Below are 24,481 nucleotides of genomic sequence, written 5' to 3' on the forward strand. Positions count from 1 at the left end.
AATATCCTTAATATTTTAAAAACTTAAAAATTAAAGTGTTAAAAAAAAAAAAAAAAAAAAAAAAAAAACTCTTAAGGTTAATATATTAGACAGAACAGCTAGTAACGAGGTCGAAGGGTATTAATAAAACTTCTAAAAGTTTAGATATTTTTTAAACAAAATTATAAAATTTTAGATTTTTTTTAATTAATTTAGTCAATTAAATATAAAAATGCTTTTTATAACCAAAAAATAAAAATCATACGCATAAATATTGGTAATATTTTGAGTATTAATTATGAAATTGACCAAAGATATAAAAAGTGGAAATAATTAATTGAATCACTATAATAAGTAATTATTATGTTTGTTGTGTTCTCCACCAGGCCAACAACTCAATTGCTAGCCCACTTTCCTCTTATATATCAAATATAAATTATTTTTAATTTCAAATTTCTAAGTTTATATTAAAGTTTTAAAATTTAAATAAACATAAAATGTAATTTTTATTCCTAACAAAATTGAAAATTAAATCGTTACATTTTATATTTAATAATATAATTAATTTTTTTTAATCATTGACACCTCACGCTCTCACTCACCCAAAAGAAACTTAATTTAGGGTCGGATTAAAAATAAATTGTTTATCAGAGAATTTGTGGTATTTGTAAAAGATGTAAATACGGGTTAAAACGAATTTTTGACCTAATTGTAATTGTGATGAAGCTGTGTAAGATGAATTTATAATGATTATATCTATAGATATCGTCCTATAATGTATAAGAGTGATACAGTTAATTTACAAAGTTTATACAACTTATGAATTAGAGTTTATACTAATATATTAAATATTAATTTAGACACTCTAAATTAAATATATTTTTCGGTTTTATATTTAATACATTTTTCTTTCAACTAAATTGATCATTTTAATGTTTGTATAAGCTAGTAAGAAAATTTTCTGGTCGATCCTTCACGAGTTGTTCATAATTACAATTAGATCAAAAGTTTGTTTTACCCTTGTATTAAAAAAAAATTGTTTACAATAAAACCATAGACCAAGTTCTTTTCGAGCCGGTGAGAGGGTGGAGTCAAATTGTTCAAAGTCTCGAAATCAACATTTAAGTGAACTATTGATCTACTTACATTATATGGAAAAAAGTGAATTTCATCTCGCTAAATTATGTTCTTAACTTCTTATTTGGTTAAGTGTCCAAGATAGTAGGCATATTTAATTAACTATAAAAGTCATTTTTCACTCATGTAAATAAAAAAATAAACGACACAAGCATGAGATCGTAACTCACGCATAATTAAAATCAAGTCGCATATAATCGTCAATATTCTTAATTACCGAATTTATTAAGAGAGATATATCATGGTTTAGTCTTATACAAACTTAGTATATATGATACTCTCACTCACATGTCTCCACGTGAACGATTTAGATCTAATTATTTGTAACAATTACAAGGTGGATCGTATCGATAGTGTTATTAGGACAAGACAATCAACCTTACCCATATATTGTAGATACTTTAAGTTATTATTTGAACTTATTCCTCTAGTATATCAATAATAGTCTATTTTTCTATGGTAGATATCCTAAACGAGCAATTGGATGTGTACTTAATTTTCTACACACGGTCCATATGTGCGATTGTGGACACACCAGTCAGTTCACACACGTTCTGGGTCCCTTTCTGGTCGGGCGAGCATTCTCTGGTAGCTATTAATGTTGGACACCCGTTAAGAATAGCGACTGTCATGACAGCATTATGGTAAACATAATGATCGTTTCCATGCCTCGTAGCATACACATCTATACTTGAAAGGAGGAGTATCTCTTGATGCATGAACATACAATAATGCATGAGGTCCTAACGTTTTTCCATTTTCATTATCATATACTTCAACCCCGCTAGCATCTTCCTTCATATCATTTTATCATATCTTTCATGCTTGATCGGGGTTGTATTTCATACCAATTCGTCATTTTGCATGTCAATCATATCATAGCATTTTCATGCCTTTAGACATAACAATTCACATCATGCACATATCATACGATATCATATGTCATAACAGTCACATAACATAACCCGAACATGCCTTCAACATATCATATCATAAACATATCAATTAATCAAATACAACATAATATTCACATATCATATCATATACATATCATTTCACAACAGTTTGCATATATAGGCATACGACACGTGCGAAGCCACTGGCACGTGTCATCATATAGTACATAGTTATAACAAAACCGACAGTAGGGCCACTTACTTGGTTGGCCTAGGTCGAAGCTACTAGGATCCCTTGATGTTTGATACTAGCTTTAAGACTGCTCTCGAAAATTTAATTCTACTTAATGAGCCCCACAATCATCAATTAGAATTTTAACGTGGGAATTGACTCATCTAATTTTACATAAAAAAAAATAATTTAGATTTACTCGTAATAATTTAAACCACTAAGCCTAATTTAGCATAAAATAATTTAAATGTACTAATAATTTAATTTAATTAAGTCTAATTATACATAAAAACTTACCCTATTACTTTAAACTAGGTAAGCCTAACTATGCATAAATAATTTTAAAACACCCCATTATGCATAAAAACATCTAAACTAGCTAGGCCTAATATAATTTAAATTGGAATCCAAAAATTTAAACTAAAGTAGTTATACTAACCTTAAAACACTCTCAAATAGTTGAAACTAGAAGAAAATAATCTAATAATTTAAACTAGCTAACCACATTAATAATTTAAACTTGAATCCAAAAATTTAAATAGCTAAAGGCAGTGATACTAACCTTAAACACCTTCGAGGAGTTGAAACTAAAAGGAAATGGTTCGAACGTATCAGATCCAAGCTAGATCAGCCAAAATGCTGGTCTAGAGCCATGAGAAAAATGTATTCTCCTTGACTCTAAACCGTTCCGGTGGGATGATGAAATAAAGTAAGAGGCCTCCCTTATGGTGGAGGTCAAACCCCCCACTTCTAAACTTAAGCAACCGGAACAATCCCTTTCTTTCTTTTATTTTTTTCTTCTAATTTTTTGGTTATTACCATTTGAGAGCTTAGAGTAGCCCAAACTTATTTGTCCAAACTTTTGATACTTGGAGCAATTTTGAGGGAAGGAAGTCAAATGTACTCGAGTTTAGGGAAACACTAGCTAAGGCTAACCAAGTAGGTGGTTTAGGTGGTCTTACTATTGGTTTGGTTATAATTGTATGTTGTATGATAATATGTGTCCGCGACTTCATACGTTTCATATTCTCATATATTTAAACATTTACAAAATGATAGATGTATGATATGATATGTAAATGTTATGCTATATGTGATGAAAAGATATGTTTACAATATGTTATGTTAAGATAGTATATGTTTGATGACATGCTCGTGATATGGTATGTGAATTTTATGATATGGTATGATATGCGCATAATATGATATGATACGTTAGAAGACATGATAAATCTATGATATGACATATGTTCTGACATGAAATGATATATGATATGATTGATATTCAATATGATGAATTGACATAATGCACGACTCCGGTATACGCATTGCTATGATAAAATGATATGATATAAAGGAAAACATTAAGAGGGGTTGTTATACATTATAACGAAAGGAAAAATGTTGAGACCTCATGCACCATTGTGTGTTCTTCTTTTACTATGATACAGATGCGTACACTACAAGGCAGGGAAACAATCATTATGTTTCTCATAATGTTACGACGGTCACTACTCCTAATGGTTGTCCTGCATCAATAGCTCCAAGAGATGCTTGCTCGACAAGAAAGTGATTGTATGAATTCCGAAAGGAAAAGCTCAAAGAGAACAATATCTACTAGCGGTGGGCTTGGGTCATTACAGGGATCTAGGAGTTGTGCGAACCGACTGGTGGGTCCATACTTGAACGTGTGGACCATTTGTAAAACAGTAAATACACATCCAATTACCCGTTTAGGTTCGTCACCTAATGAATATAGACTAATATGATAGGTCTCACTCATGATTGTATGTGTTTGCATCTAACCCCAATACGGGTCACTTAATGAATATTTTCTTACAATACTCAAGCCATCTACTGCTCTTATTTTTCAAGGTAAAGCAAGGCTTCAACTCACGGTGGGATCGCAACCAAGAGACTATAACACATGCACAGGGTAGTTCACAATTTGAATTTCATAGATTATATGTTAATATAGGTTAGTATGCGTTTAATTTTGCAGCATATATGTTAGTACAAAACATTTTTACATTATGTTATTTTAATTTTTTTTTTGTTATTTTATTTAAAGGCCTTTTAAGAAATATGTAAGTCTATGGCTATAGTTTTATGATAAATATTAAGTCCATGACTACAGTTTTATGATAAATATTGAATGAAGTATTTCCGTATAAAATGTCTATGATATATATACAACAACTACTTTAGCTAATATGGAATCAATTCAAGGGAAAGTAGGGAACGGATTACCTTGAAAATAATTTTAAAAAATAATTTTTAACTTCTTAAATTTTTAAAATATGTATTAAAATGGAGTGATAAATTTTAATCAAATATTTATAAATAAGAAATTGAATATTTTATGACTAACCTTTTATTTTTATTAAAAAATTGAATAACTAATCGAATCAATTTAATTAAAACTTGAATTGGGTAATTTGATTATTTAATAAAGTTATTCGAGTCAAAAAATTATGTGTGAATTTTTTTTTTTTAAAAAAAAGCATCCACATATACACTAGTTGAATTAAATGAAAATGGGCCTCAAATGTGGGCCTTGGTATTTTAGCCTCAATTTGGTGAAGAGTAATAGAAACACGTAGTAGCCAAGAAAAATAAGGAACCAGACAAAAAAAGATTAGCCCAATACAAAGGTTCCATCGACTACATAGAAAATTAAACATTTTCAACGACACGAGCAAAGGGTCGTTGTTTCTTGTTCGATGATGATTTCGTGCCCGTGAGACATTGATTATTTTTGCAATTGTAAGGAGAATTCATGGCAAACAACACTTTACTGGAACGAGTAGCCAACTTCAGATAATACGTCCAGGACAAACACATCTAATATGCGGCACAAACAACATGTCGTGGATAAGTATGAATGTGAATGAGACTATGTGCACAACACTATCACTTTTTTGAAGTAAAAAAAAGCTCACTTTCTCGATTCTTCATTCTGTTTCGAAAACCAAAATAATACTTTATTTCCATGTTCAACGTCTTAGATCTTCCTCTAAAGAAGAACTAATCTCAAAATTCCTCTAATACAACATGATTCCTTGCTCCTTAAATCTTTTGATCGTTGTCGATGAAGGGTCGTTTGATTATAGCAAGCGAGATCTGGTTATCCATTTTTGTTCATGTTTTTTAGGGGTTTATTTCATTGTGTCCATCCCCCTTGCTTTTGTTCTAGAAACTTTGTATAACAACACAATTAAATGTAGAAAATTGATGAAGTTGCTGTTTTCCATTTATTGTTTCATGAATGATTGATAATATATACAATGTGTTATTGTTAGTTTTGGAATTTATTTTGATACTTTATAGGAGCAAGCATTAAAAGAGAAATCGATCATTCATAACAGATTTATGAGTATTTGTAGCTTAGAGGAGTAATTGAAACATACATGTCATAGGAGGAGTGTGTACTAATAATTCTCACCCGCCCTCGAGAGCGAACACTTGCAAGCATAGCTCTAACGACCCATCTTTTCATACTTTGAAAAGTAGATTGTCACATAGACACGAAGGTAAAAATAATGAAGGATAAACAGACAACAACATTAATTACGTTAAACCAAAACCAGTAAAATATACATGTGTACGCGTACAGTTTTAAAATACAAAATTCATTTACAAATTAAGGGTTTAATATACGACACGAAAAAATTCACTGACTAAAATCTCAAGGAATCGTTTAAAATGTGGAAGATCAGGTAGAGACAACTAGAGATCATACTAAGAGTTATAAGAGATCAGACAATTCCTAGGAGTTCATCCAACATAGAATTGCTCCAAGTAAAGCACGCTTAACCATGAAATTCCTATAATTGAACCATTGAAAAGGAAGGTGTACCTCGTTGGTATGGATACTAACTTTTAATTCTTTTAAGTAATTCTTAGTCATCATATCCTCGGGATTGCTCTCATTTGAATGTGATCTTGGTTCATCCATGCATCCTCAGACTTAAGTGTCACACTAGACAATATGGACCATACATTTGTGATCTACAAACTTATCTTTTACATATTTGTGATCTTTTATCTTATTTTTTTTTTATGCCTATGTGTTACTCTAGATTTATTCCTAAAATATCTAAATCTTTATCTCTAAAATATCAGTGTTATGACCCGATTTTTTAGAGTTCCTAAAGCACAGATCTTGACTCGAAGACTTGGGAAAATTTCCTATGGGGCTATCCTAAAGGGCAATTGGATATGTATTTAATTTCTCTACACACGGTCCACATGTTCAAGTATGGACCCACCAGTTGGTTCGTACACCTCCTGCCCCCTTTCTCGTCGGGCGAGCATTCTCTAGTAGCTGTTGATGTCGGACTCCCGTTAGGAGTAGCGACCGTCACGACAGCATTGCAATAAATATAATGGTCGTTCTACTGCCTCGTAGCATACGAGTCCGTACTATCGTGAAGGATAAAAGGTATCTCCCAATGCATGAGCACACAATAATGCATGAGGTCCCAACATTTTTCCATTTTCATTATCATTTAATACAATTCCGCTAGAGTCTTCCTTCCTATCATATTATTTTTTCATATCATTTCTCATATCCTTTATAATATCATTTATCCTATCTTTAATGTGTATACCGGGATTATATTTCATTCTAGTTCGACGTTTTTCATGTATATCATACCATATCATATATCACAACAGTCATATGACATAACCCATGTATGTCTTTCACATATCACACCATAACATATTGTATCACAATATACCATATCATAAAATATCAATTTATCACATATATTATACCATAACATATATCATATCACAACATATATATATCCGTCATTCACATATCATGTCATAATAATATCATTTCGTAAATATTTCATAGTCATATCGCTCCATATGTATATTCTAGTCATATCGTTTCCTAAACTTGTCATAGTCTTATCCTTTTTATACATCTCATAGTCTTATCATTTCATGAACATATTTTAATCGTATCGTTTCCCAAATTTTGAGTACCACTCATGGGTTCCACAAAACAACCTCCCTCTCCGCCAACGATAACATTATATTGGACACCACAAAGGAAGCGTCGTGCTAGCACGGTGTGTCTGGAGTTATTGGTCATTGTATTTGTGTGGTGTTTCATTCGTCATAGCATTGGGTTGGAGTGCCTCCATTTTACCAGTGTCATTTCGTCTTCCCCCATTTTCTCTCAATGCTCTATTAATTTCAGAAGACTTGGGATTTTAAGTTGTTTGGGGCATTGAGGAGATATGGTTTCGTGCATCGTTGAACACATGAAAATTTTGGCGACTCACTAGAATTTTCTTGTCTTTTCCGACAATTGGTCAAATTTTATTTATTTATTTTTGAATCCTTACAAATATTCATAAAACAAATAAAATGGTACATTCAAATTCCAAATGTTGGGAATTCTTTCTTATAAAATAATAATAAAATAGTGGAGGACCATCAAATAAATCAAATATGATTAATAAGGAGCGGTAAAAGAATCTTTCAAATTTTACCCATTCAATTTGGCAAAAGACTGTCTTTTCAAAGTCAAATTTGTAAATGTAAAATAAATTAATCAAAGATACGATGATCCATCCACAATACATATGAAATAAATTCTAGTGACAAAAATATCAAACTTTGAACGCAAATGTGAATGAGTTGGTTCAGTTTGGTGGTTCGAGTCACCATTCGTTGAGCCGAAAACCGTGTCGAGTCACCATCCTGATCGGAGATGCATGCTAGTTAATGGGTATTGAACCTAACTTTTGTTTCATAATTCGAGTTAACCCATTTTTCGTAAATCTGCGTTAGTAATCTTTCCAATGTTGCGATGATTTAGGTGACAGCTCCAACTCAAAGCTGGATCCAAAGTTATGGTTTTTATCGATTTTGGTGGTTCCTCATACTTCGGAGTCACCATCTGTTGAGCCGAAAACTATGTCGAGTCACCATCCTGATGGGAGATACATGCTAGTTAACGGGTATTGAACCTAACTTTTGTTTCATAATTCGAGTTAACCCATTTTACGTAACTTTGGGTTAATAATCTTTCCAATGTTGTGATGATTTAGGTGACAGCTCCAACTCGAAAATGGATCCAAAACTACGATTTTTATCGATTTTAGATTAGGTCGTTTAGCCTCAGGAGCTAAACAGTGTTACAAATAACCGGATAACAAACAACAAACTATTCTAAATGTAAAAAGCTTTCAAACCCATTTTGAATTATGAAGCCTCATTAGGTATCCTGAGTTACTAACAACCAAACTCGACTTGATTTTGAAATGAAAACTAGTCTTCTCAAGTGTAAACATCATTGCCAAAAGTCCAAACATTCTCATTGTTTATTTATCCCCTTTTCATTTTGAAGAATTTAGAGGTTTATTTGGTATTATTTATTAAGCTTTTTGCCTCCATCTTTCATAGCATTATGTTCATGAAAAGGGTTAAGGTTTTGTGCATAAAAAATATCAAAGTATATGACTTTGTCTTTGTTTGAACTTTATTTCCTCATCTACCCTTCACCCAATTCTAAATTCTTTAGTCTTTAGGGTTTTTTGTAGAAAAAAAATAAAAAGTTTGAATTTTTATTATTGTTATCATTCCTTAGTGATCAAGACATATACCCAAATTAAAATCTAGTTTTGGTATTCAAATTAAATTTCTATTTTAGTTTGAAAATTCATCTTTTCAAATTTCATCGAAATTGAATATATTAATAATGAAAAAATACGAATGTAATTTTCATATATATGTCGTTACTGTTAACTCGTGCCTATATTAAAGATATTCACTAGTGCACATTTATAATTAGAGATGTTTGTAGGTTAGGTTGGATTGAGTTGAAATATTTTTAAACCCATCTTAATTGTTCAAGTTGTGATTTTTTTCGATCTAAGAAATTTTTATTAAATAATGAACCAACCAATTCAATCCTAAATTTTTTTAGATGGGTGGGTTTAGATGGATGGAATCTTTAATATATTGGTTCATAAAATATTTATTTATTTATTCATTTTCAGAGAAGGTCAAAATTACCTTCTAAATAATAAAAATTATTTTAAAAAATTGTCAAAAATAAATATTAAAAAAAGATAATAATTAAGTATTATACATTAAAATTAAAAGTTATGAAAGAAAGAAAGAAATATTTGAAGGCATCCAACATAGAAATTGAATTCAAACAAACTGAGGTTGTTTTTGAAGTCAATAAAAATTTGGTAACAAAATTGTAATTAAAAAAATTAATCTATAATTTTATTTTGACTTTTCAAATTGTCAACTAAATTATATATTAAATAAAAATAAAAATAAAACCCATTTCTTTGCAACTTCCCTTTGTTGACTTTCTTTGCATGCTTTGAAATCTTGTCTCAAAACATCCTCTTTTAAAATATTGATCTCAAAATATCAATTTTTTTTTTTTTTTTTTTTGTCGGGAAAATAATTAATTATTATATTATTTTAGGTGTTTTTCTCTCTTTTTTTTTTTTAATTTATATTTTAGGTTTTTGTTAATAATTTAATCTATTATTATTATCAACCGAGTAAATTAATGAGTAGATTTGATATATATATATATATTGGTTCTGTTTGCACTCTCTTTTCTTCGTCAAATTCCGTCTTACTAAAGAATACTGACTTCTAACCAACTCACGAAGGCTTGTGAAGTTGGACAGATACAAAGAAGGAATCTATCTCTATGTACGGAAGTTGCTGGTCATTTTTCTTTCTCCTATTATTAGAGTGGGGTGGTTGGTTCCGATTCAACAATGACAGAATACATGGTCGAAGGTCCAAATACAATAGTTAGCAAGAGTTTTCGTTTTAGCTCCCGAGCAAGAACGAGAAATGGGCAATTCGACTACAAAAATTGTAAAGGTGGAGATCGAACCATCGACTTTTATAATAATAATTAGTACACTTTCACTAATTTATATTATTACTTATATCTAAAAAATTGAATACTACGATGACACCTAAGTAAAAAAGAGTATATGATCTTAGGTAGATTTGCTAAGAAAATCTTAAAATGACTCAATCACATGAGCTGCTTCAAATTTAAGCGTATTTTTTTTTTGGAGTAATCCTATATTGAGCGATCCCCTGTATATTTTTTTGAAACGTTAGGAACAATAAATATGTAACGTGGTCATATCGCACGATAATGTTAAGATAATGAGTGCCGAATCCAAATTTCAAATTTTGGACTTTAGGCATTTCAATTACACTAAGCGACAGATGGTTTGATCTTTCGTCTCTATTTCTTAAATTATAATACATAAAGAGACAGTGACTTTTGAAACGGATGGTTGTTTGGACTATGAACCTTAAGCAAACATAAATGTATTTAAGAAGGGGAGAGAAAAGTATATTAAATAAAATGTCACGCATATGATATTAAATTATTTACTCTTACGAAAGCAAAATTATAATATTCTTCTAAGGCGCACTTTTGGAGCCTACAGCTAATTTACGCTGTTTTCTGTTTTCCTTTTTTTTTCAACTCTTACGTGTCTCAATACCGTGTTACACGCGCTTTGCCTACGCGACTCGCCACCTCCTTAATTATTTCTTTTATTATTATTTGTTCATTTACGTTTTTATTTTATATGTTGATTCTTATAATTTTAAATATTCAATAATTTCATTATTTTTAATTATTTTTAATTATTTTTCTAATAATAACATTTTAAATTTTCTAAATTTGTGTTTTTTTTAATATTTTAATTTTAAAATTTGTCTAATAAATCTTATCCGACTTTGAATTTTACCTTTGATAGGTCATTTGATAAGTGATTAGCACGTCTAACTAATATAATTATAAAAATTTTTATTAAATTTTAATTCATATATTAAATAATTTTTTATTAAAAGTCTTCATAAGAAGGTTTGCTTAATCTACCCCACCTAAATGGTATGGAAAAGTTCTGTATTTATAATCAAATAAATTATAAAAATATGGAAAGAGTAATAAGTAGAAATATACCTATAAAAAAATAAATATCTAAATATTTACCTAATAATAAAATATAAACTATAATTTAATACTAAAGGTTGTTATTTATTAAAAGGATTAGATTTGGTAATAGCATCTTTATTTTAGAAATGGTCTTAACTTTTTTTCCCTTTGGCCCTAAGTCAAACTTGGTACGTAAGAAATTGGAAGGCTAAATATGAGTATTCGAGAAGACTTTAAGAGGTGAAATAAGTTAAAGTATTAGCATGAGATTCATTACTATGATTGTTTATAGTTTAGTATTGACATGAGTGAGCCAAACATGTGAACTCTCTTCTCTCTCATACAATCCAATTATACCAAAAATGTTCTTTTCATAACAAAAATTTCAACCCAAGTATGAACTCTAAATGTTTTAAGTACAATTAGTAATTTAATCTCCTTAATACACGATTAACGATATTTTATGTGAAATTCCACGTTGGTTGAAGAGGAGAACGAAACATTCTTTATAAGGGTGAGGAAGTCTCTCTATAACAGGTGTTTTAAAACCATGAGACTGACGATGATATGTAATGGATCAAAGTGAACAATATCTGCTAGCGGTAGGTTTTGGCTATTACAAATGGTATCGGAGCCAAACATTGGGTGGTGTGCCAGCGAAGGCGTTGGGGTCCTCTAAAGGGGGTGAGTTCAGAGATCCCACATTGGTTGAAGAGAAGACTGAAGTATTCATAACATACAAGTTTTAAACCGTGAGACGGATGGTAATATGTAACAGACCAAGACAGACGACAATACGTAACAGAGCTAGATACCAGGTAGTGTGCCAACGAAGACACTAGGTCTTCAATGGGATGGTTACGAAATCTAACATTGGTTGAAGAGAAAAACAAAACATTCCTCATAAGGGTGTAGAAACCTCTCCCTAACAGACCCGTCGTAAGATTGTGAAGGTGACCGGGATAAATGATTGAATTGATGATGGGTTTTTGTTTAAGAAATTAATTTGAGTTCCATAAATATGTTTGGGTGGGTGAACAAATAGTAGTGGTGAAGCCAATCCCATGTTCAACTCCCACTTCTTGTGTTGCATATAAAAACGAGAACTTTGCACTAAAAACATGTTGGCATATTAGAAAATGATGAAACCCATTCCTTGTTTAATTTATTTTTGGTTGGGTTCATCTCCATTTACTTTGTAATATGCAAACAAAATCATTTCACACTAGACTTGGTGCAATTCCACTCGATTGGTTTTTGTAAGGAAGATCAAACAATAAGATTTTAGGGTTTTTCTTTTTCAATGCCATTTTTTCAATTCTCTATCATGAATTAGGGTTTTGGGGATATTTTTTGTGGCCAAAAGGAAAAGCTAAGCATCCACACACAACAAAGCTCTTTTTTCCACCACTATTTTGTTAGCATATAAAACATGTCTTTCACAAGTGAGATTTGGAAGTGGGATATTTTCCCACTTATAAAAAGTGTAGTAGTTATTTCAATGGACATTAATTTCATTGTTATTTGACTTTTTTGTTTTATTTATCCTCAAGATTGATGTGATACAATCCAATATACCGTGCACGCAACTTATTTGCATAAAAAGAGAAACTTTTTATTGAACTTTGTTACTTTTCAACCACAAGAACATGCCCACTCTATTGTCCAAGCTACATTTTCAAATTGTATATTCCAAAATAGAAGTATGAATTAGGGTTTGAAATTAAAGTTCTATGATCTCGAACTATATAAACTTAATCTAGTGAATCAAACGTCTTTCTTTCGATTTTATAATATGAACCATTCAAAATTAAGCTTGATGTGAGACCCCACATTGGTTGGAGAGTCTCATGAAGCTTTTTTTTTTTTTTTATAAGGGTTTGGAAACCTCTCCCTAGTCGACGCGTTTTAAAAATCTTGAGAGAAGCCCGAAAGAAAAAGCTCAAAGAAGACAATATCTGCTAACAATGGGCTTGGGGTGTTACAAATGATATCAGAGCCAGACACCGAGTGATGTGCTAGTGAGGAGGTTGAGTCACGAAGGGAGGTGGACATAAGGTGGTGTGCTAGCAAGAATGTTAGACCCCGAAGGGGGTGGATTGGGAGGTCCTACATCGATTGGGAAGGGAACGAGTGCCAAAAAGGACGTTGAACCCCGAAGGGAAGTGAATTGTGAGACCCCACATTGGTTGGGGAGGAGAACGAAACATTCTTATAAGGGTGTGAAAACCTCTCCCTAACAGACGTGTTTTAAAAACCTCGAGAGAAAGCCCGAAAGAGAGAGTCCAAACAGAATATCTGCTAACGATTGACGTGGGCTATTACAACTGGTATCAGAGCCAGACATCGAGCGATGTGCCAGTGAGGAGGCTGAGCCCTAAAGCCGAGTGGACACGTGGTGGTGTGCCAACAAGAACATTGGACTCCAAAGGGGTGGATTGGGAGGTCCTACATCGATTGGAAAAGGTAACAAGTGCCAACGAGGATGCTGACTCCAAAGGGGGTGAATTGTGAGACCCCACATCGATTGGGGAAAAGAACGAAGCATTCTTTATAACGGTATGGAAACTTCTCTTATAAGTTCAAGAAATGGGTTTCCAAAGGAGAGGGTGATATTGTTTTGCTTGGTGAGGAAATAAATTGACTCTTCACACGTGATTGACAAGCAAATATAGTTGGACTTCTCTCCTAGGTTATCAATTGACTTTAAATTGTTTGTACTACGGATTGAAAGTACATTTGAATGACTCAAGATCTTAAAAAATCAACTCTTTTATGTTTACCATATCGTGCCAGTTCTTATTTGTAAGCCAAATATTTGGACCTGCCTATGTCACCCAAGCTGACATATGCCACCCTACCAACTTCCTCATTTTTGAATTCTAGGCTTCCAAAATTTTGAATATACCACCATTTTCTTTGTTGGGTTCACATTAGTCAATTTAATCTAACCAAACATTTATCTTTCACTTCGTTTTTTTTCCTTTTTATCAAATTCTTATGTTCGATAAGCACATACGATTGACAAAAGAAATTAGAGATTCAAATCTCTCATTCTCATACGTTGTTGTACATTTCGGATGCAGAAAACGGGAGAAGACCCATTTTTTCTGGGAAAGATTATCAACAAAATGTTTTTGTGTCTATAACTACATTAACCTAAAGCTAACCTAGGGCCATTGGGAGATAGTCAACTTACAAAAAAAAATTTATCTAACACAATTTTAAGAACCGATTATGTACAAATCTAAACCTTAAATCAAGCTTAAAAATGAGAAAAAATGGTATAAAGAATTCAATGAAGATTATGATGAGGATTACAACGATGAATACTCCAATCGTAGCTAAGAACATAATGGGAAAGGAACAGCGAGTCAGTTTCTTTCAAACAGTGAAAATAAAAAGTAAAAGAAAAGAAAAGAGGAGCAAATGAGTCGTTTTCATTTGAGTCGTGAAGAAAAGAGAAGGAGCGACATGGTGAAGAAAAAAGAAGGTCTAAAAGGGTGCAACCAAATCCAAATGAAAAGATGCCCAAAATTCGGATTTCATCTGCCTCAATTGTGTGCCCCAGACGAACACGATTTTTTCTTCAAGAGTGATAACTATCACCACGAACGAACATGATTTTTTTCTAGCATCATTTTGTTCTCACTCGCATGCATCTTAGAAAAATTATGAATATGTCACCCAACATAGAATTACTCCAAACAAAACACTACAATTGAGCCACCGAAAAAGGGAGTGCACCTTATAAGCAATGATTTTCAATTCTTAAGTCTTTTTAGTCATCATATCTTTAACATCGTAATCATTTTATTTTATTTTTTCTCTCTCCTTTTTATTATTATTTTTTAGGAAAGAAAATTAATAGTTAAAATAATTTCAAAGGACATAGTAGAGGTTGTTGGATTTGTATTGATCCCACCAATATGTGAAGGAATATAAGTTTCAAAAACAAAAAAGAAATAATAAAAAGAGGAAAAGACGGTTTTGCCCTCAGACACGGTTTAACAGTTGCCTTTGAGGAATCCTCTTCGATTTTCTTCGTAATCTGAATGAAACAGTCAGCTTTTTATTTTATTTTATATAATATAATATTATTATTATTATTATTGTTTTCAATGGCACACTTCGTAATTTCTTCATAAATCAAGGCTATTTCCCAAACCTTCTGCTATAAAACCTCCTCCGTTTTCCTTCAGCTTCATTTCCGTCGTCCAACGCGGTGTCTCTACTTCACAACGCCGCCGCTCTCTCTCTCTCTCTAAAAACCATGCAAATAATAAATTCTACAATTCCGGCCCAAAATCTCTCCCGGTTTCAGGTCCGCCGGTCGAGTTTCAAGTACCAAATGTCGCCGTTGAACCCGTCAGCGGCGAAGGTTTCTTATTTCAGACCGGCGACGGCGGCGGTTGATGGGACTCGCCGACACCTAGCGAACCTGGACAAGTTGCTGAAGAAAACCGATACGCCTGCCAAGGTCGAACCGGAACCGGTTTTCAAAGACCCGAACAAGGGATCGGAGATGCCCATCAAAGGAAAGGGGCTTTTCGAAGGGCTGAATCTGGCAAGAATCTGGCCGGAGATGAGGGCCGCAGAGGACATGTCGCCGAGAAACCTGAACCGGCTGCAGCGGCTGCTCTCGAAAACGGTTGAGTATTCACCAAGAAACTCCCTCGGCCGGCGATGGCGCGAGTACCACGGTTGCAACGACTGGTCCGGTTTACTCGACCCGCTCGACGAAAATCTCCGCCGTGAAGTCGTCCGGTACGGCGAGTTTGTACAATCAGCATACCATTCATTCCACTCAAACCCTGCCATGTCACTCAATGAGGCCCCACTCCCTCGACACGTGGCGCTTCCAGATAAATCCTACAAAGTCACTAAGAGTCTCTACGCCACATCATCCGTCGGCTTACCTGGCTGGGTCGATGAGGTCGCTCCTGATCTTGGCTGGATGACTCAACGGTCAAGCTGGATGGGATACGTGGCAGTTTGCGATGACCGCCGTGAAATTTCTCGTATGGGGCGGCGGGATATCGTCATCGCCCTCCGTGGCACCGCCACGTGTCTCGAATGGGCCGAAAATGTTAGAGCTCAACTCACCAACATCCCAACCGACACCGATTCCAGTGACCCGAAAGTCGAGTGTGGGTTTCTCAGCCTGTATAAAACCGCGGGAGCACATGTGAAGAGCTTATCTGAGTCGGTGGTGGAGGAGATCCGACGACTGATGGAAATTTACAAAGGAGAAACGCTAAGCATCTCTGTTACCGGACACAGCCTAGGCGCAGCATTGGCGCTCCTGGTGGCAGACGAGATCAGCGTTTGTTCACCAACGGTTCCACCGGTGGCGGTGTTCTCATTCGGCGGACCACGAGTTGGGAACACAGCATTTGCAAATCGAATAACATCACGAAACGTGAAGGTATTGAGAATTGTGAACTCTCAAGATCTAATAACGCAAGTCCCGCCGGTAACATACTCCCACGTCGGAACAGAGCTTCGAGTGGAGACGAAGATGTCACCGTACTTGAAGCCAAACGCCGACGTAGCGTGCTGCCATGATTTGGAAGCGTATTTACATCTAGTGGACGGGTTCTTGTCGTCAAAATGTCCATTTCGAGCGAACGCGAAACGAAGCTTGGTTCGATTGGTGCATGATCAAAGGGGAAACATGAAGAAATTGTATATGAGGAAGGTGAAGGATTTGAGCCTCAATCCAGAGTTGCAGATGCTCGGGTGTTTACCGAGTCCCTCGTGATTGGATCGGATTATACTTTTTATTTATTTATTTATTTTTGTGAAGGTGGAGATATAAAATCTTTTGCCTCATTACAATCTTATGTACATGATATTAAATGAATTGTCTATGCTTTGTGTAACTTTCAAGAGGCTGGCAATGTGGTGTCAATATCATGGTTGTTTTGAATTAAATGTGCATTGTGGATGTCCTATTCTTATTCAAGTGGTAACAAATTATAAAACTTTATACTAAACAAACATTAGATCATGTATACGTATGTTTATGTAGATATGGAATCTGAAGGACTATAAGGTAAAGTTTTAGTACATTATTATTATTTTTTAGAAAAAAAGATTTTAGTCCTTGTATGATTGGATACACATTAAGTATGCACGAACACCCACTGTAAATGCATCATACGAGACAAGATAACAAGTGCATCATAAGCAACCTGGATTGTTTTATACATTGATACCAAAATAATGAAAAATATATATGCGGTTGTATTTAGGTTATCGTATTCTTTTATTTGACATTTTAATCTTTTAAGTTTGAGATTATGTTTTTTGTTCATTGCTATTAATCCTTAAGCATTTCCATCCATAGAATCCTTTCGCATTTCCTCGTCGCCGTTGGACTTCCGGAGTTTTTAGTAAGTTCAATAGCGGATTGTTAGAACAGAGAACATAAACACTTAGATTTCAAGTACAGTTTTATTAATTCTAAGCATAGCATTATATAATCTTTATAAAAAGATAGAAACCACACATAATAAACACAAAAATCTCAACCTTCCCACCTAAACACTAGAACTATCTTTTGAAACAGAAGTTTACTAGACCACTCACTCCTAACATTCTCTCTCGAATAAGTTTAAGTTTGAAATATCATATACACCAAGCGATTTGCGCACTTTCTGAAATGCTTCCAACTTGAGAGGCTTTGTCAACAAATCAACAAGTTGATCTTGAGTACCACATAACACTAAGTTGACAGTGCCTTCTTTTATAAGATGTCTAAGAAAATGAAATCTCACGCTTATGTGCTTAGAACGTCCCTACTTTCCTATCTCAATAGGAAAGAGAAAGAAAGTGGAACTATAGATCGAGAAAGTCACATTAGCTACATTAGACCGTACACACCATTTTTTGTTAACCTATTTTTGAACTGGCTAGATCAGTCACCCCTCAGCCTCCTATCACAACAAGGCAGAGCTAACCCAATGTTCTCTAAAAGGCCTGCCTATTCTATTTTTATTATAGTCAAGCTTGGAGAACATAGTACTAGGGCTTACTAGATGAACATGATTGGTGAGGGGGGCCTAAGCGCCTTAGGTAGCTGCTATCTATCAGATCTTTTCTAATGAGCTAGGTAGGTGTTTGAGTCGAAGCGTAGAAGGAGACTAAGTCATCGGTCGTGCCGGGATTGATTTCCTACTTCCAGTTGAATGAGGCTTTTTTACGTCAACCCTGCTGGAAGTACCTCGAAGATTGCCTGGTCTTTCGTTCGCTATTCGAATTCTGGACCAGTAGAAATGTACGAAAGGTGGTCTTGTCCTTTTCTTTCCAACTAGTAGCTAGTAGCTTCGTCGTTGGTCTCTCCTTTACCAAGTTCCCAGCCGGCTGTGACTCGTATGTCCAGACAACAACTATCTATTCCTAACGAACCCATAGATTCTTCTACCAAATCCTCTAGATTGTATTCCAATTTTCTAGCCTCAAGCAACTTGACTAATAAGGGAAAAACCCATTTTTTGTATCCAAAACGCATGACCCCTATCTATCCGACCTCTTATTTCAAAAGCCAAGGATCACGGTGTGAAAAAGAGGAAGACAGGTCATTGGAAGAGAGCAGAGGTACGAGAGGAAAGGAAGACTCTTACCATCGATTCCATTGTTCTTTGTCACGGAGGTCCAAACAAGCCAGATGACGATGATGGTCTGCCTAACATTCAAGGATTCCAATAAATGTGTTACCAAACCTTCCTTATCGGTGGAGATTGGGTCCGGCTAGTCCCTAGGTCTTCATTAATTGCCTCGTTTGGAACTATCGAGGGCTTGGGAACCAAAGTCCGAGCTCTCCGTGAGCTCATTTGTAAAGAAGATTCCTCCCTAGTGGAACTAAATGTAAACTGGGAATATCTAAAAGTGAAAAGAATCACTCAGGTTGTTTTTAATTGCATTGCGGGGGAAGTTAGGGCTAAGTCAGGAGGGCTGACACTCTTATGGGAGAAGGAGGTGTTTTCGGATGGGATGACAAGAAACTAGCTTCCCTAAGGGAAGGGAACGAGCAGAAGAATCAAAGTCGATCGACCACTGACTTGAATCCATCTCCAAAGCGGAAAAGGAATTGGATGTAGAGACAGGTGATGAATCAGCCACCTTCACTTTGCCTTTGGAAGTCTCCTTTTCACGGCTTATCACGAGAACGACCACGTTTGTTATCATCCATGCGCGAGCGACTGCGCTTTTAAGAACCACCTCGTCTGTTGCCGTCCACAGCCTCCCTTGGTCTTTCTTTCCAGCGGCCGACGACAATGCAATGAGTAGACTTCTTATCTAGGTAATCCCAGGAAAATGCCCCTCATACATCTTGTTACTCTGCCACCCACAGTAGAGCGAAATCCAATTTTTTATCCGCCTTTCCCCGCTTGAGACTTTCTTTTTAGCCCAGTCATGTACCACCTTGGTTGGAGCCATGGTCTATCCAGCAGTGCTACATATCCTCCTTGTTCTTTTTCTAAGATTGGCCTAAAGAACCACACTTTCTTTTCCAGCTAAGAAGCCTTTAGGTTGTACGCCAGCCATACCTTGAATGTGATGGCCACAATGCTTAGAAAGAAAAAGGTCGATTCCTAAGACGCCCTTGTTTGAATATTAAAACCATATCCACTGTAGATTATGCATTTACTACATTCACTCCCTTAAATTGAAAGAGGAATTGCAACCTCTCGTATAATAAGAGTGAAAGAACCCGATCGAGAATTCTAAATAGTATGAAAGGCGCAAAGCGGCTGAAGATAAGGAATATAACGAAATGCAGAACACAATAGAGGTTGCTTAGGCCCCAGCTCGACAGAGGCCGCTCAAGAGCTAACTCTGATAAGCTACCTTAATTCAAAATTAAGAATCTGTCTTTGAGTGACTATGGGAAGGAGAAGCATTCCTAAGAGATTTATAGAGAATTTCGAATAGTTACCGTGCCTTGGGTCTACTACTAATACTAAGAATGAATCCTTCTTCATCCATACCCATACCAATACAATAATACAATAGGTCATACTATCTAGCATAGGCAGACCAAAGATTGCTCATCGCAGTCTAAGCGTGCTTGCTTTGCGCACCAGCACAGCAGAATAGGAATCCGCTGGCTCAAATGAGTGGCTCAAGGATCACTTCCTTGAGAAGGGATTCTTTATTGTAACTAAGAAATGAGAATTTTTGACCCATATGATCTCTTAGCTTCAAAAAGAGGGGAGGAAACTGACAATTTCACACTTATAGATTGAGCTCGTCAGTGATCTTTTCCATGGTGTCTAGAGAAAGCTATCACATTCGTACCCAAGGCAACAAAGTTGGCAGGCATTACTGTGATCTTGAATCACTTGCTAGGAGCTAGTCGGTACGGCTCACTACTATTAGTGGGGTGGAGTCGAACCTATGGCACCAGAAAGTTCAAAATCTTCCTTCCTGAACCACTCGTGTAGTCTTCTTCCTACCTCCCAGTTAAGGACCTATCTTGCTTTCGCTTTCCAAGTCTCATTTGGATGAGGCGCTGTCACGCAACTCTCATTTAATATTCTTTCTTCTCTATCTGCCTAGATAACCTCTTTTTCCCTACAAGGCACTCCCCAGCGAGCTCGAACGTGAATAACGAGACTGATTACCAATACCGAGGAACAGCTACCCTAGCAGAACCTACAGTTTCTCTACGAAAGCTTCAACTATTTATATATTCTATATGATCAAATATATCAAAGATACGATTGGAAGTGAATTGATAGGAAAAATTTGATTGTGTCAACAGGTTTGTAACCCTATTCCTCTGAGGAAAATGGGGCCATTTTCTTTTTGTTTAGCCGACCTACCCGCCTTGGAAGCTTACGATTCTTTCCAGCTAGTCGGTCTATCAGTTAGTGGTAGTGGGGGAAGTCGTAGCAGTGGTCATTTCCCTTAGTCTGTCAAGCCAGTCCTACATCTGCAAACAAAAGAGTTCATTACGTAAGCATAACGTCTAGTGGTCGATTCGTTCTAAGTCTTCGATTTGGCCCGAAGTGATGAATCCATCCTCCTTTACGGTAGTACCGTAGGCTTTCCCACCTCTATCTTATTAAACTAGCTATCGTTCTACCATTGTTCGAGAGTATGGTAATCCTTTGCCTAACTCTAACTTCAGCTCTTAACTCCTACGTTCGTTGTATACTTGATAAAGATAAAGAGAAGTATCAAGTATGGAATGCTCTCTTCCTTGGTCCCCTTGTCCCTCCGTGTAAACTTATCTAAAACGCTTTTCTTTCAGTCCATCTCGCCTGCCTGCCTTTCCTCTCCTTTACCGGTAAGGTTAGGTCAGCTTTTAAAGCTCACTTGGAGCTATGGTTTCATAAAAAAAGGAAAGCCCTAATAAATGGGTCAGGGCTAGATCGTGATAAGGGCTCAACTTCAAGTAAGCTATCTTGTTCGTACCCCATACCGGCGGTCCAACAAAGAAGCGAAGTAGTGGTCTTCTGAACCTGCCCCGTACGGAACAACCCTGAACTCAATCACCTCGGCCGGCTTCTTTCTTGCTCCCTTTTTCACTCGGTCTCTTTTCAAGACTCTGAAAATGAAAGAAAGATTTGCTCGTAATGGTCTCTATTGGCGAAAAATGGGATATGGCAACAATGGGATATGGCAAAAAGTCGATAGGGTCAGATGACGATTTGGTCAGAGGAACCTATCTCCTTTACAGTTCAAGAAAGAAAGAGGGGAGATGAAAGATTAATTCTCCTGAACCGGAACCTCTATTCCCTGAGCTACTTCAGCCAGGAGTGTCTTTCTCGAATGAAAACATCAATCATCTTTGGGTAAGCTTCGTGACCCAAACACGATTGGTGCTGACCACAGAAAAAGGAAAGCCCTAATAAATGGGTCTATTCCCACGAGTCCTTTCCCAGTCTATTGATATCAGTCTTCTATGTTCTCATCCTCCCTGTTCCCCAGCAACTGTTGTGAGGCTTGATCTGGTAATCGATAATGAAATTCAAGTCGTTTGTTATACTCCAGGAATGAGGGTTCATGCAACATGTGAGGAATTCTGGGAATTGAACAAATTGGATTTTGAAAGAAATAATTAATTAATTAGCTGTACTGCGAATAAGGCTTGTAAGAGAACTTCGATAACTAGTGGAGCACGACCCATTACTCGTGGTTGAGTTATCTTCTGGTTTGATTGGATACCCGAGAACCATAATCTTTCCTAGGAACTGCTTCTACGACGATAGATAGGGGTCAGGTTTGTTTGGCATCTATGCCCCCTGCCCTCCAAACAGTATGGGAGCCTTTCAGCTCGTACTGCATAAAGGTTTGGAACTCGAATCTGATCTTCATCTTAAGGGCAGGGCCCTACCCTATTCTCGAACTCTCTGCCGAGCTTCACCCAGCCCGCATTTCCTTTTTTTGAAGGGGGCCAAAGAAATGTCTCCACTAGCTGCCAACAGTCTTTCTTCGGAATTCTACTGAACGGGTCGATCCTCCCCTAACAAAGCTACTGAATGGGCTTTCCATCTTCACATCCCTTGCAGGGCTTTGAGGTTGATTGAAAGTAGCGCTATATTATTGTAAGTTCTCTGTTCCGAACATTTCCTAAAAGTAGACGACAAGTTTGAAATCTTAATGCAGGCAAGGCATATCTTGTTGAGCAACCAAAATAGTCCTTGGTGAATAGGGCGAAAACTTGAACTACGCACATACATACTTTTAAAAAAAGGTAAAGCCAACAGACATATAAAAAAAGCATATCAACTCTCTATTACTACTTTTTAAAAGCACTGCAGTATTATACAGAAATGGCAAAAACAGGATATGACAACCTCATGATAAGGTAAGATAAGGTATTTCCTTAGCCTTTCCTACCTCAGAGGGTGTGTTGGGTAATGGTCTCTATTGGCGAAAAATGGGATATGGCAACAATGGGAATTAGCTACAGAATGAACCTATTTCCCTTGTTTTCTCTTTCGTCTTGACTTCCGGAGCTTTCCCTTGTTCACAGAATTCTATATGTATCTATGAGATCGAGTATGGAATTCTGTTTACTCACTTTAAATTGAGTATCCGTTTCCCTCCCTTTCCTGCTAGGATTGGAAATCCTGTATTTTACATATCCATACGATTGAGTCCTTGGGTTTCCGAAATAGTGTAAAAAGAGGTGCTTCGAACGGGCTTGTGTTCACATCTCTTTCTTTTCCAATCTTTCCAATTCTGTAACGGTGGCTATAAAGGACATCTAACGGCCGCTAGATGCCAAAATCCCTGATCCCCGTGAACTCACTATTGAATCATATCCTTATGAGGAAAAGCCTATAGAATGAAGTAAGGGAGTTCCCTTCGTCTCAGGATTTCATTTCTTTAAGTCGAGTCGATGAGGGATGCAGCTAGGGTATGTGAAACATGGGTTTTAGTTAGAATTAATTGTAGTATGAGATGAGTGGAGTATCTTTTAAAAAGTAGTAATAGAGAGTTGATATGCTTAGTGGAAGTAGTCTTCAGTTTTATGGGATAGATGTGTGAGTAGTGTTCAGTTTTATGGGATAGATGTGTGAGTAGTGTTCAGTTTTATGGGATAGTTGGGTGTGGTTTTTTGAGCATAGGTTTTGTTGGTCTTTAAATAGGGGTTTATGTCTGTAGGTGACTTTTTCCACAGCTGCCTCTGCTGGTTCGTTTGGATGCTCCCACCTACGCGCGCCTACTGGTGCTCTCGCGAAAGCCTAAGCCGGTAATTGGCTAAGATCCGTTCCTGCGAATTAATTGTAGTATGAGATGAGTGGAGTATCTTTTAAAAAGTAGTAATAGAGAGTTGATATGCTTAGTGGAAGTAGTCTTCAGTTTTATGGGATAGATGTGTGAGTAGTGTTCAGTTTTATGGGATAGATGTGTGAGTAGTGTTCAGTTTTATGGGATAGTTGGGTGTGGTTTTTTGAGCATAGGTTTTGTTGGTCTTTAAATAGGGGTTTATGTCTGTAGGTGACTTTTTTTGCCTGTCTTCCATCTTTGAAAGCTTGAATCGGCCCTATTGATGGCCGAGGTGAAATTTCAGCTTCTGACTCTCGGTTAATTTCATCCCCCGCTCCTGGTATTATTTCGAGACGTTCCGTATATGAGCCTCTTCAAACAGGACTTATTGCTATTGATGCGATGATTCCTATCGGACGTGGTCAGCGAGAATTAATTATTGGGGACAGGCAGACCGGTAAAACTGCAGTAGCCACGGATACGATATCCATCCAATTGATCAAGATGCACAATGAATGAGGATCGTATCCATTAGACTTA

At 35.9% G+C, this 24,481-nt stretch overlaps 1 protein-coding gene and 1 long non-coding RNA gene across 2 annotated transcripts; one reads left to right on the forward strand and one right to left on the reverse strand.

The window, feature by feature from the left end:
• Positions 1 to 15,407: 15,407 nt before the first annotated feature.
• On the forward strand, positions 15,408 to 17,175 carry LOC111470532 (phospholipase A1-Ibeta2, chloroplastic-like). Its single transcript, XM_023116070.1, has one exon. It carries the CDS (start codon positions 15,483 to 15,485, stop codon positions 16,971 to 16,973), a length of 1,491 nt encoding a protein of 496 aa, XP_022971838.1. The 5' UTR covers positions 15,408 to 15,482; the 3' UTR covers positions 16,974 to 17,175.
• LOC111470554 lies at positions 15,460 to 23,361 on the reverse strand. The gene is made up of 3 exons (XR_002715056.1): positions 23,200 to 23,361; positions 17,797 to 17,805; positions 15,460 to 15,473 (listed from the first exon to the last, which is right to left on the reverse strand). It is a non-coding gene; the product is annotated as an uncharacterized LOC111470554 (long non-coding RNA).
• Positions 23,362 to 24,481: the final 1,120 nt, after the last annotated feature.

This window comes from Cucurbita maxima, unplaced genomic scaffold (assembly GCF_002738345.1).
Source record: "Cucurbita maxima cultivar Rimu unplaced genomic scaffold, Cmax_1.0 Cma_Scf00046, whole genome shotgun sequence".
Taxonomy (NCBI): Eukaryota; Viridiplantae; Streptophyta; class Magnoliopsida; order Cucurbitales; family Cucurbitaceae; genus Cucurbita; species Cucurbita maxima.